General features: G+C 49.3%; 1 protein-coding gene across 1 annotated transcript in view; it reads left to right on the top strand.

Annotated features, from left to right (window-relative positions):
* Window positions 1-2,211: 2,211 nt before the first annotated feature.
* FBXW8 (F-box and WD repeat domain containing 8) overlaps window positions 2,212-13,080 on the top strand; it is a 52,082-nt gene continuing 41,213 nt past the window's right edge. Inside the window, exons 1-4 of the mRNA XM_056504418.1 lie at window positions 2,212-2,528; window positions 5,254-5,358; window positions 11,477-11,641; window positions 11,884-11,972. Of these exons, the coding sequence (XP_056360393.1) occupies window positions 2,229-2,528; window positions 5,254-5,358; window positions 11,477-11,641; window positions 11,884-11,972 (659 nt within the window). The 5' untranslated portion in view covers window positions 2,212-2,228. The remainder of the gene's footprint in view (window positions 2,529-5,253; window positions 5,359-11,476; window positions 11,642-11,883; window positions 11,973-13,080) is intronic.

A 13,080-nucleotide genomic window follows, 5' to 3' on the forward strand; every position in this document is an offset into this window, starting at 1 on the left:
AGTCCCTCTCCAGCTCTCCTGGAGCCCCTTTAGGTCCTGGAGGGGGCTCTGAGCTCTCCCTGGATCCCTCTCCATGTGAACACCCCCAGCCTGGCTCCAGGGCAGAGGGGCTCCAGCCCTGGGATCATCTTCTCCTCTGGTCTCACTCCAGCAGCTCCACATCCTTCTCATGTTGGGGATCCCAGGGGCAGCTCTGCAGGTGGGGTCTCACCTGAGTGGGGCAGAGGGGCAGAATCCCCCCTCCTTTCCTGGTGCCCCTGCTGGGGGCTCAGCCCAGGGCAGGGGGGTTTTGGGGTCCAGCACACACGGCCAAGGCATGGCCAGCCTTCACCCACCTGTCTTTGGAACCCACCAGGAGTTCCTCCCCTAAATGAGGTCATTTGGTCTCTTCCTGGACACCTCTTCATGTTCATTAAGTTGGGTTTTATGAACAGCACAGGCAGCAACAAGCTGTAGATGAGAGAAACCAGCAAGAGGTGAGTGAGGAAGGTAATGGGGGACACAAGGGTGGGGGTAACTGCACAGCTGCTGCTGAAGCAAGGGCTGTGTTTTGGGCTGTGTTTTACAGTCAGTTCTAGAAGGACTGGCTGTTTGGCTTACACCAACACATCACTTACCTGCTCTGTTTCCTTGAGGGCTCCACAGGAATTGTTCTGAAGACCTGAATGCTTGTGGCCTCTCTGCTCCCCTGGGCAGCTGGGCTGGCTGAGGCAGCACAAGCTTCACAGCATCATTTGAATGCAGCCTTTGAGCACCAAGGTGTGTTGATACTGGGGAGGAACTGAGTAAACTTCATGTCCTTCCCAAAGTGCCATCAAAGTGGCAGCTCTTGGGCTATGGTGGCTGCACGGTGTGATTCAAGCAGAAAATACCTTCCCAGAAGCTGTGGTGAGCATGGCAGCAGTGGGGCCACCCCTGCCCACCCGCTCAGCTTCAGATATGGCAAAGAGACAGGAAAAAATGGTCTAAGAGAGGTACATCGGTCACTCAGAGCGGCCACTTCCATGGGTAACAACCTTCTCGTGGGAGTGGCTTGTCCCTGTGGGACTGGCCATGGCTGTGAGGGGCTGAGAGCTCCAACAGAGACCGGCCATGGCTGTGAGGGGCTGAGAGCTCCAACAGGGACCGGCCATGGCTGTGAGGGGACTGAAGGCTCCCAGCATTGCTGGCCATGGCTGTGAGGGCTCCCAGCAGGGACTGGCCATGGCTGTGAGGGGCTGGGGGCTCCAACAGGGACCAGCCATGGCTGTGAGGGGCTGAGGGCTCCAGCAGGGACCGGCCATGGCTGTGAGGGGCTGAGGGCTCCAGCAGGGCTGGCCATGGCTGTGAGGGGCGGGGGCTCCAACAGGGACCAGCCATGGCTGTGAGGGGCTGAGAGCTCCAGCAGGGACCGGCCATGGCTGTGAGGGGCTGAGGGCTCCCAGCGGGACCGGCCATGGCTGTGAGGGGCTGAGGGCTCCCAGCAGCGCCGGCCATGGCTGTGAGGGGCTGAGGGCTCCCAGCAGGGCTGGCCATGGCTGTGAGGGGCTGAGGGCTGCCAGCAGGACTGGCCATGGCTGTGAGGGGCTGAGGGTTCCAACAGGGACTGGCCATGGCTGTGAGGGGCTGAGGGCTCCAACAGGGACTGGCCATGGCTGTGAGGGGCTGAGGGCTCCAACAGGGACTGGCCATGGCTGTGAAGGCGCTGAGGGCTCCCAGGAGGGCTGGCCATGGCTGTGAGGGGCTGAGGACTCCAATAGGGACCGGCCATGGCTGTGAGGGGCTGAGGGCTCCCAGCGGGACTGGCCATGGCTGTGAGGGCGCTGAGGGCTCCCAGCGGAACTGGCCATGGCTGTGAGGGGCTGAGGGCTCTCAGGAGGGCTGGCCATGGCTGTGAGAGCTGACAGCTCCTGGCGGGGTTCTGAGTGCCCAGCGGGACCCTGCCCTGTCCCCAGCCATGTCTGTGAGGGGGCTGAGGGCTCCCAGCAGACCCCAGACCGACCCTCTCGCCGCCGCGGCCTCGCTCGGCAGCGCGGCTTTCCATAGCCAGGCCGAGCCCTCAGGCCGACATCGCCGCTCTCGTATGGGGACCACAAAATGACGGCCCCGGCCCCACCACCGGCTTCATTCCCGGGCACCGGCCCGGCCTCACCGCCGGCCGCGGTCCCGGCGGCGGCGGAACCTTGTGGCGGCGGAACGCGCGGGCGCGGGGCGCGGTTTCCGTGCCGCGCCGGGCCGGCTCCCCCGCCATGGCCGCGGTGCCGGCGGAGCAGGAGAGGCCCCGGCGGCGGGAGGAGCGGGCCGGGGGCGCCAAGCGGCGGCGGCGGGAGGAGCCCCCTCGGGAGCCACCGGAGGAGTCCCCGGAGAGGCCGGCAGAGAGCCGGCGGGAGTCCCCGGCCGAGCCCGGGTACCTGGCGCTGGCCTGCGGGCTGCTGGCCGGCGGCGCCCCGGGCCGCCTCAGCCCCGCGCCCGCCCGGCCCGCCGGGGAGCCCGCGGGGGATGGAGCCGGAGATGGGGACGATCTGCTGGGACAGCTGATCCGAGACCTGGTAGGGCTGTGCCGGGGACAGGCCGGGCCCCCGGCGGGCGCGGGGTGGCGGTGGGGCCGGTACCGGGGCACGGACAGGGCTGGGCTGAGGCGGCACTGGGAGCGAAGGGGATGTTGAATTAGTGTTCCTGTGTGCTTGTTTATAACTCAGCTTCTGAATGTACATCCTTTTACAAAGTGTTAACCCTTCAATATCTGCTTGTCCTATATTGGCACAGAGTGAGATTGTTGGAGTGTCCTGTGCGGGGCTCGAGTTGGGACTTGGGCTCGATGATCCTTGAGGGTCCCTTCCAACTCGAGATATTCCGTGACTCTATGAAATAATTTTATTTTTTCTCTTAAGGTTTTTGTTGTTTACTCGGGCGGTTTGATGCAGGTGTAGTAACTAAAGATATCGTGCCTTGTGAAAACAAGCTTAAATTTTTTAAATAAAGAATTTGGAAATAGTCTTAAATACAGTTCTGAACCAGATAAAAGTTATTTTGGTAAATCCTCTAAATGCCATAGAGATCTTATTTACAGTATAGGAAAACTAGGGGGAAACCCATTTTCTTATTTCTCAGTAACCTCACTATGACTAATTACTCTTTGCTTAAAAAAATTGAAAGGAACAGATTAAATTTCTGTCTGCAAGGCACAAATTAATCCATTTACAGAATTAGTGCTCCATTAGCACAAAGGAGCCCGAATCTGTCTCAGAGGGGCTGGTTGTATTTGAGTTTTGGACTCATTCCAGTAGACTTTTAGAGGGGCTGGTGCTGACTTAACATCCCTGCTTCCTTATGCTGAGGACAAGCTGCAGGAATTTTTGAGGTTTGGGAAGACCTGGATCTTCCCCTCACATTAGGATTGCATTAGAATGGAATCAGTTTGAGTTTGTGCCGTGCCTTCAGAACCTCAGGCAGATCCCAAATCGGGATCATCCCCCTGGCACTTTCCTAACCCCCTTTGTTTCTTTGTAGGTCTCTTTTACAGCTACTCTTCATTTAAACTTGGACTCCTTTGCAGCACCAAAGTAGGAAAAAAAAGGCACTTGTGGGTTTATTTGAAGCAGGGTATAAATCCTCTTGCAGCTCAGTTTATAAAAAACCTGCAGAGCTGTTTTTTGTTCTTTCCCCTCCTTTCCTTGAGAGCACCGTTGGTGCTGAGCGTTGTGTCAGCACTGCTGTGTCTGCAGGCCCTCAGTGCTTGCAGTGAGACCTCTGTGTGCATCCAGCCAGCCCAGGATCCGCTGCCTGGACTCGAGTCAAGTCCAATTTGGAAGGAACACATCCATGGTGGTGCCGTGCCTGAGCTCATAAGCCTGGAGCTAACAATCCTTGCCCAGCGCTTCCTGTGATTTGTTTGGGCAGCCTGTGGCTCCAGAGCAGCTCGGTGGCTGCTGCAGCTGGGCAGCATCACATCTGGCCAGCTCAGAGCCTGCCTGCGTGTGGAGAGGTTCCCTTTGTGTTTTCCTTCGGTGTCCCTGCTGGAGATGGATGGGATTTACAGCACACGGAATCAAAACAGATCCTGCGGATCCACAGCGGGGAGCGGAGCCGGCGGCCCCAGCACGGGGCAGGGAAAGGGAGAAGGAGCTGTTTGTGCAGGGAGACTGGGGATGGGGAGGGAGGGAGCAGCAAGGTTGGCTGCAGCTTTAAGTCACTCTAGAACAAGTGGGAGGTTCCAGTGTGTGTGAGGGGATGTTCTGTTGTTAAAAAGACCTGATGGGAACATTGCCTGTATTTGTTTTGTCTAAACACTTGGCTAGTGTGGAATATCTTCTGCTTTAAAAACCACACCACCACCATTAGATTGTAATTTGCCTGAGTAACTCTGCTTGAAATAAACCCAGAATATCCCTTTTATTCTACTTTGGTGCTGCAGATGCCCCAGATTTGAATGAGAAGCTGTAGGAGAGACCTACAAAGAAACAAAAGTACCAGGGTTAGGGAAGTGCCAAGAGGCAGGAGATGATCCTGCTTTGGGATGCCTGATCTTCTGAAGGCAAAGTGGAGATGGGTTTTAACTGAGCAGCTGATTTTGTGCATGAGGATTGATGGACAATGATCAGGAGTATGTGGGGGGGGACACACAGAAACCAGAGAAAACACTGGAGAGCAAAACTGGTGACATAGAAATTGTCAGAATTGGCTCATTTAGCTCTTTTTTATTATAGAGTATAAAAATTTTGAGTATCCAGACAGGATAAGAGAGAAGATAAATCTTGTGATAACTGCAGAAAAAAGATGTAATAATTATGGAATTAAACCAAACAAAATACATCTAGGAAAAATCTGTGCTGCATTTAGCTGTTAACTTAAATTGATGGATTTGGCTTCAAATTTTTGTTTGAGATGCTCAATCAGTCAAAGGAGGGACATTTCATATTAAAAAGACATTTTTATGTTGGTAATTAAAGAGACCAACATCATTTCCATTCAGTTTTATTTAAAGTATTTGTTCATTTTTCCATCACATGGGATTGAAATCTTGCAAGTGAAATTACTAATGGGCATATGTCTTCAAAGTGCTTATTTATTGGATCTTTTTGGCACTTCAGCCAAACTATTTTACTAGAACTTGTGTCTTTGCCTTTCTCAGCCCTTTGAAGGGCCATGAAAGGGGGGAGAGGCAGAACTCCTGATGTTTTCATGGAGCTGTCCCTGAGGACACCCCTTTCTTCTTCTGCTGTCAAACTCTGTTAAACCAGGCCCACAAATGATATTCTCCTTTTTCCTTTCCAGAATGAAATCAATGAGGTTCCTTTTTTTGATGTGCAGCTGCCTTATGAGCTGGCACTGAAGATATTCCAGTACCTGGGCAAGGCTGAGCTGGGAAGGTGTGCTCAGGTAAGTGCTGCTGGCAGTTTGCTGCTCTGATACCACTTAAAAGTGGCAGAAATAGTGAAAAACCAGACACCTCGAGGTAGGGAAGTGGGGTGGTAGCCCAAGGAGCTCAGCTGGTTGTGCTTTCACTTAGAGGAGACAGTTCCAAAGCTGAATATTGAAAATGTAATGGTACATGAGCTGGATTTACAGCTGCACTTGAGCTGAGTTAAATAAAACAGCTGTGCCTTGGGCAGCAGTGAAGCCTTAACATTGAAAATAAATAGTGCTAGGATATTTTGACTCAAGTGAGTGTGTTTAGAAGCATTTTTGATTCAGGTGAGTGTCTTGCAGTATTTAGAGCTCAGCACTTGGCAGTGCTAAGGGCATGGCAAGAGCTTCTCCCACTTTCCAGCATGGGATTGAACCACAGGCACTGGAACAGTAACTTTTTGTCTGTGGTATTTCCACATGAGGCCAAATTCTTAAATGACCCTGATTTCCTTCCCCCAGCCATGCAAGGGATTTATATTTTTCTTTTCTGATACTTTCAGCTAATGCTCTCAACAGTCTGTACTCAGGCATGGTCCATAATTTAGGTGTAGTTGTAAACTGCCTGTCTCTTCCAGAACTTTACTAACTGAAACACTCACTCTCACCTCATTCTGCTTAGGGTTGTTCAGCCCACACTGTTGGGGCTCTTTATTTCCTTTCTTCACACACTGAATGAGGAACCTCCTCTCTGAATGAGTCTTCAGAGCAAACTTAATTGGGAAGTGCTGATTGTCCTGTGAAATCAAGCAGAATGCTGTGGATATAATTCCAGCTTCTCCTATGGCCACTATTGAGGGTTCCAGGCTGGTATTCATTAACTCCTATGTACAGAGCACATCTTGATACTTTACAAAAATCCAAAAACCATTTTTTATGTTACAAATAGTCTAAAGTGTGATTTGAGTGGAAGAGAAAAATGTTAATGTGTGAAAACTGAGAAGTGACAGACAGGGGCTGTTGAGGATGGTAAACTAAACTCAAATATTCTGCAAATGACCCAGGCTTTAAAAGGAAATTGGGCTTTTAATGTTCAGTATGAGCATGTTGTAGTGTTAAATAGCTTCAAGTGGTTATTGCTTAAATCTTTGACTTGCTAATGCCTTTTAGGAGCAGGGACTGTTTATAGAAAATTAATTCCTTGTGCAGGGCTGCTCTTGCAGAGGGGAAAATTCTTTAGGATTATTTTTTGATGCTGTCTAGGACAGAGAAGCTTTCAGATATGCTCAGGTTTCTGTCCCTTGGGGTACAGATACACCATCAGTAAAGGCCACAGCCCATGACATGGAACAGGGTTGCATTTTTGAAGTGGATTAGTTTAAGGTTATCCTTTCACTCTCTTTTCCCCCCTCCTTAGGCATGATCAGTTTACCTTATGGCATAGTAAAAAGATTGGCTGCTGTAGGGCTGCTCCTTTTCCCTGTGCTTGAGGCTGCACTGGATTTCTCTCCCCTGCACTTTGCTTTTTAGCTTGAACCTGTTCTCATAATATGTGTTTTAATACAATTTTCCACATTTCTCATTCTCCCCTAGGCATTGTTCCTTTGTGGCAGCTGACAGGTAGCTGAGCAAGTGCCCAGTGTTTTACAGGGCTTTCCCAATCTGATGAATATCCAGTGCAGAGCTGGCTTCTTTTTAAGTGTTCAAATGAAAAGCAGAGCCATAAAAATAAATAGAAATTTCATTTTTCTCTTGGTGGTTTTGTTTCTGAAGGGGGGGAACCCTCTTCTGTTGCATGGAAAACCCTGCTGCTTTATGGTGTTATCCTAGAAAGGTTTTTTTTATTAAGGTGCCTTGGGATTTCAGTGAAATTGGGCCAGTTGGTGGAATTGGCATCGTGATCCATGTGAGTGCCTTTGGAGAAAACCTGTTTGCTTAGTTCTTTTTGCCAAATTGGTAACCAGCTAACAGGAAAGGAGCCTGACTGCAGAGCCTCTCTGAGATTTAATCACACCACAGACTGTCTGGAGAACTTTAATTTCACCTTGATATTTCCTTCTCCCTCGCTCCCCCACAGCTTTTCTTTGGTTTTTGGAATTAGTACTATAAACCACAACCTGTCTGTGTGGCACTGGAAATACAAAAGGCTGTAAATAAATGTCCTCAGTGCCTGAGCTCTGCTGGGTCTGCAGGAGGGGGGTGACACTCAGTAGCATCCACCAGACCAGTCCCTGCTGATATCCCTCATTTGGAATTCAAGGAGAAAAGTATCCAGGGTTTCATGTAGCACAGAACAGGCCAGAGTAATGCAGAATTTTGCCCTGTGAGCACTTTTTAATTGTGTTCTGGCCATTGGCAGAAATACCTGTGCAATGAGTGGCTCTTTTGTGACTGTGAGCAGGTTTGGGAACAGTCACTCCTCCCTCCTGGTCAGGATGTGAAGGAAAAACAATCCCTTGGGACACTTGTGACAAACTGAAATGTCCTTGTGTGATTTGGGGCTGATACTGTAGATACATTAATTTTACCCATGGCCTGGGGACCTGGCCTTTGTGGTTCAGCTTGGTGATGAGGGGATGTGTTTGAACTCAGCAGCACTGAATTTTGGAAGTTTTGTTTCTGAGCAGATCAGTGGGAAATTCCCATGACCTGTTAGGTTTTCATCTCAGAGAAGTTTTAGAAGTGTTTACCAACACAGGAATTGTGTATGTATCTAGGGCAAGGGAGACTGTTTCTAGGAATTTAGGAGTGAATTGTCTTGCATAAATCAAGAATTTCAGCTGCTTGCCTCCAGGGCTTCTGGGATTGTCAAACTGTTGAGGCATTAATGTTTATACATTTACAAAAATAAAATTGAATGTGGTTTTTTGAGCATGGGTTTGCATCAAGGTTGTTTATGGGTAAAAGCCATCATCCATCCTCCTTGTGATTCCCAGAGAGAGCAGGGAAATGGAAGAAGGATATCCCTGCCCTGGGCTGAGCCTCCAGCAGGGGCAGCAGGTAAGGAGGGGGAATTCTGCCCCTCTGCCCCACTCAGGTGAGACCCCACCTGCAGAGCTGCCCCTGGCCCTGGGGTCCCCAGCATGAGAAGGATGTGGAGCTGCTGGAGTGAAACCAGAGGAGGAGATGCTCCAAGGGCTGGAGCCAGGCTGGGAGAGCTGGGGGTGCTCACCTGGAGAGGAGAAGGATCCAGGGAGAGCTCAGAGCCCCTGGCAGGGCCTGAAGGGGCTCCAGGAGAGCTGGAGAGGGACTGGGGACAAGGGATGGAGGGACAGGACACAGGGAATGGCTCCCACTGCCAGAGGGCAGGGCTGGGTGGGATATTGGGAAGGAATTCCCAGAGAAGCTGTGGCTGCCCCTGGATCCCTGGCAGTGTCCAAGGCCAGGCTGGACAGGGTTTGGAACAGCCTGGGGCAGTGGAAGGTGTCCCTGCCCATGGCAGGGGGTGGCTCTGGGTGGTCTTTAAGGTCCCTTCCAACCCAAATCATTTTGTGCTCAGGGCTGTGAACAGAAAAGATGAGCAGCTTCCATCAGAATGGTTTTGGATTAAACACTTGGCACTATTTTTTGTACTGAGCTCAAAGTCCAGCTAGTTCTAATTGAGGCCCCTGGTCTCAGCAAATGAGCCTTGACTCTGCCTTTGTGTGTCTGGGGAAGAAAATAAACCTAGTGAAATAAAAACCATTATCAGATGCAGAGGGATGAATAAACCTTCATTAGGATTTGAGCCAGTTGATTTAGATGGGATTAGAAGAAATTTTGGATTTGATGGAAGAGGTGGGGTTTTTTTAGGGGAAAAAATATCCCCCAGAGGCAAAACCAAAGAGCAAAGCCTATGTCAGCAAAAGCCTTTGAAGTCCTTCAGAACATTATTACTTGCTGAACTATAAAATATAAAACTGTCCCTGTGTGGAGCTCAGGGGAACCCAAACTTTCTTTGCTGAGAACAGTTGTAAAAAGATAATAGGAACACTGAAGACAAAATTAAATTCAGGACTCCAAATCTATAAACAAGTCTGTAAGATGCTGTCATTGATGCTTGCTGGAGTTTCTGTGCAGTTTAGATTTGGAAACAGCTTTAACAAGAGCTTTGCACATCTCAGCTCCTCTCCAGCACCCAGCATTTGGGTGCATGGAAATAAAACCATAATGCCCTGGCTTTTTGGGGCCTCACCTGAAACTCCAAGTCAAGCAGATCTAATAAAGCTGACTTGAAGCCAATGGCTGGTTTTAATGCTGCAGCTCACAGTGGTGCTGTAAAGTGAAATGCCTGAGACTCTTTATTAGTGATTTTGTGCAGCTGAGCCTCGCTCAGTGGGGTTTTACAAGGGATTGGCATGTGAGTTTGGGGCTGGAAGAAAAGGCTGGGTTAGGGACCCTTTGGAAATTCAGGCTTGTAAAGCAGCAGGGTTTGCTGTAATTTGATTGAAAAAAAATCAGGATAGGATAGGATCTTTATTCCCCCTGAAAGTTGAAAAGGCAGTTGAAATTTTATGTAGCTCCCCCCCCCCTCTTTTCTTTTGTTTTACTGTCTTTATAAAATGCTTTTAAGACCTTGAAACTTGAAAGGTCTGTGCAGTATTGTCTGTTTTGGCAGACTGAAAGGTGTGTGTTTATTTTTGATTTTTCTTTTGGAAAGCAAGGCAAAAGCTGGCCTGGTTTGGCTGTGCTTCCCTGTGCGTGTTGTCAGGCTGTCCCTGTCAGGAAAATGTGCTGCTGTTTGGGGAGGGGGCAGAGGTTCTGCCTGGGGAGCTCCACTGCTGCACCACAGCTGCTCTTTTGGTGTGTCAGCAGAAAGCTGCTTTGGGGCTTTTATTTTTAGTATTCTTGGAGCAATAACACAGATACTTATCCTACTTTCAAATCAACTTGAGAGCAAATTCCTAATGGTTTGGATTTGGGATTGCCTCTTTTTGGTGCTTTTGAAGTTGCTGAGTGTGTCCCTCTAGGGAGCACTCAGCACTGATTCCAGGGTGATGTGAGTTGCTGGAGAAGCCTCAGTGCTGCTTCTGTCATTTCAGGGCATTATTCTTGCCCTGTGCAGGTTGTTCTCCTTGTCAGAGGGTGGAAGGGGGTTATCTCCCTCTGCCACTTTGCACTGAGGTCTCTGGGTGATTAAGAACATTCATTTTGCTGCATTTGGATGTTCCTATTTGAGCACTGCTCTTCTGTGTAGGTCTCAAATGTTAAAAACACTTGCAGGTTACTCAGATCACCCCTTGTTTCATCATATTAAACATTTTTGGTGTGTGACTATGGAAAAAGTGGCAAATAAATATAAAAAGATGGTCCTGAGAGATTTTGTGTCCATGGGAGGCTTGTATTCTTGCCATAATCTGGGGACTGAAATGAACATTAGATGCTTAATTGTAACTTACTGAAAATGATGTCAGTCTCAGAAGGTGCTTTTAATCTCTTTAGAAACAGAGCACAATTGATTGCTGCTTTCACCAGTCGTGGCTTTCATTGGTTACGTCTGTTTTTTTAAATTAAGAATTACAGAGGGAAAAAAAAAGCTACTTAAGTTGGCTCTTAGCTCTTGAATCTTTAATTCTGAGCCCACAATTGATTGTGATGAAGCTGTTCTCTCTGGAATGGGCAGCAACTTGAGGCTGCTTGAAAAACTTAATAATTCATTCCTATTTATGCATACTGTAATACAATAGGTTATAAATCACTAATGTCACAGCCCTAATCAGGCATTGTCAGTGGGACTTCACAGATATGGTGCTGTGATCTGAGAGGGTTTCTTAGCTACAGGTGTGAAAATAAATTAATATTTTTGCTCTAAGCTCACAATTCTCTCTTAATTGTTTTCTTGCTGCTTTTCCTGTCGAAAGTTTCCAGTCACAGATATTTCAGGTGGCCACTAAACTGGTGTGCACATTATGTGGGGTTTTAGTGAAGTCTAAACTCAGTTATTTCCTGAAGAACCCACAGAAAACAAGCCTTTTGTTAAAGGTCTGGGGTTTTTATATACTCAGGTGTATAAAAAGTGAACAAATATATTTGTTTAAGTAAGACTTTCATCTTAGTACAGGCCTGTATTAATTGATTCGTTTATATTTCAGATACTATTTAATATTTCATATTAAATCTAATTTTTCCTTATACATTTATGAGTGATCCATATGTAAACATTGATTTCTAGGTCAGCAGGACGTGGAAAATCCTTGCAGAAGATGAAGTGTTGTGGTACCGGCTGTGCCAGCAGGAGGGATACCTGTTGGACACGAGCATCTCTGACCATTCCTGCTGGAAGCTTGCCCTGAAAAACTGCAGAGCCAGAGAGCACATGCTGAAAACCAACTGGAAGGTGAGAGGGAATTTCCTTACAGGGATCCAGGTGCTGGGGAAAAACGGGAGCCTGGTTCTAACAAGCGGGAGAGGAGAGTTGGTGTTGGGTTTGGCAGCTCCTCTTTTCCAGTTGACAGCTGCTGGGGGGTTTTTGGGGTAGATGTGTCTTCTCTCAGCAGCAGCAGCAAAGCTGGGAGTTTGGCAGCAGCAGGTCTGGGTGGATGCAGGAGTGGGAGCACCGACCCCTGTTCCTCTCTGCAGAACCGCGTGGGTGCCGTGAGCCAGCTGCGCTACGAGCCCGGCCGGGTGCTGTGCGACGCGCACTGCTGCGACGGCGTGGTGCTGGCAGGGTGAGTCTGGGCAGGGCTGTGCCTGGGGTGGTGCCCATGCATCCTTACTGAGTGTAGTGCCCACAGCATCCTTACTGTGTAGTGCCCACTGCATCCTTACTGTGTAGTGCCCACTGCATCCTTACTGTGTAGTGCCCACAGCATCCTTACTGTGTAGTGCCCACAGCATCCTTACTGTGTAGTGCCCACAGCATCCTTACTGAGTGTGTAGTGCCCACTGCATCCTTACTGTGTAGTGCCCACTGCATCCTTACTGAGTGTAGTGCCCACTGCATCCTTACTGTGTAGTGCCCATGCATCCTTACTGAGTGTAGTGCCCACTGCATCCTTACTGAGTGTAGTGCCCACTGCATCCTTACTGTATAGTGCCCACTGCATCCTTACTGTGTAGTGCCCACAGCATCCTTACTGTGTAGTGCCCACTGCGTCCTTACTGAGTGTAGTGCCCACAGCATCCTTACTGAGTGTAGTGCCCATGCATCCTTACTGTGTAGTGCCCACTGCATCCTTACTGAGTGTAGTGCCCACTGCATCCTTACTGTGTAGTGCCCACAGCATCCTTACTGAGTGTAGTGCCCACAGCATCCTTACTGTGTAGTGCCCACTGCATCCTTACTGTGTAGTGCCCACAGCATCCTTACTGAGTGTAGTGCCCACTGCATCCTTACTGAGTGTAGTGCCCACTGCATCCTTACTGTGTAGTGCCCACAGCATCCTTACTGAGTGTAGTGCCCATGCATCCTTACTGAGTGTAGTGCCCACAGCATCCTTACTGAGTGTGTATTAGTGCCCACTGCATCCTTACTGAGTGTGTAGTGCCCACAGCATCCTTACTGTGTAGTGCCCACTGCATCCTTACTGAGTGTAGTGCCCACAGCATCCTTACTGTGTAGTGCCCACAGCATCCTTACTGAGTGTGTAGTGCCCACAGCATCCTTACTGAGTGTAGTGCCCACAGCATCCTTACTGAGTGTAGTGCCCACTGCATCCTTACTGTGTAGTGCCCACAGCATCCTTACTGAGTGTGTAGTGCCCACTGCATCCTTACTGAGTGTAGTGCCCACAGCATCCTTACTGAGTGTAGTGCCCACAGCATCCTTACTGTGTA

Source organism: Oenanthe melanoleuca, chromosome 15, assembly GCF_029582105.1.
Source record: "Oenanthe melanoleuca isolate GR-GAL-2019-014 chromosome 15, OMel1.0, whole genome shotgun sequence".
Taxonomy (NCBI): Eukaryota; Metazoa; Chordata; class Aves; order Passeriformes; family Muscicapidae; genus Oenanthe; species Oenanthe melanoleuca.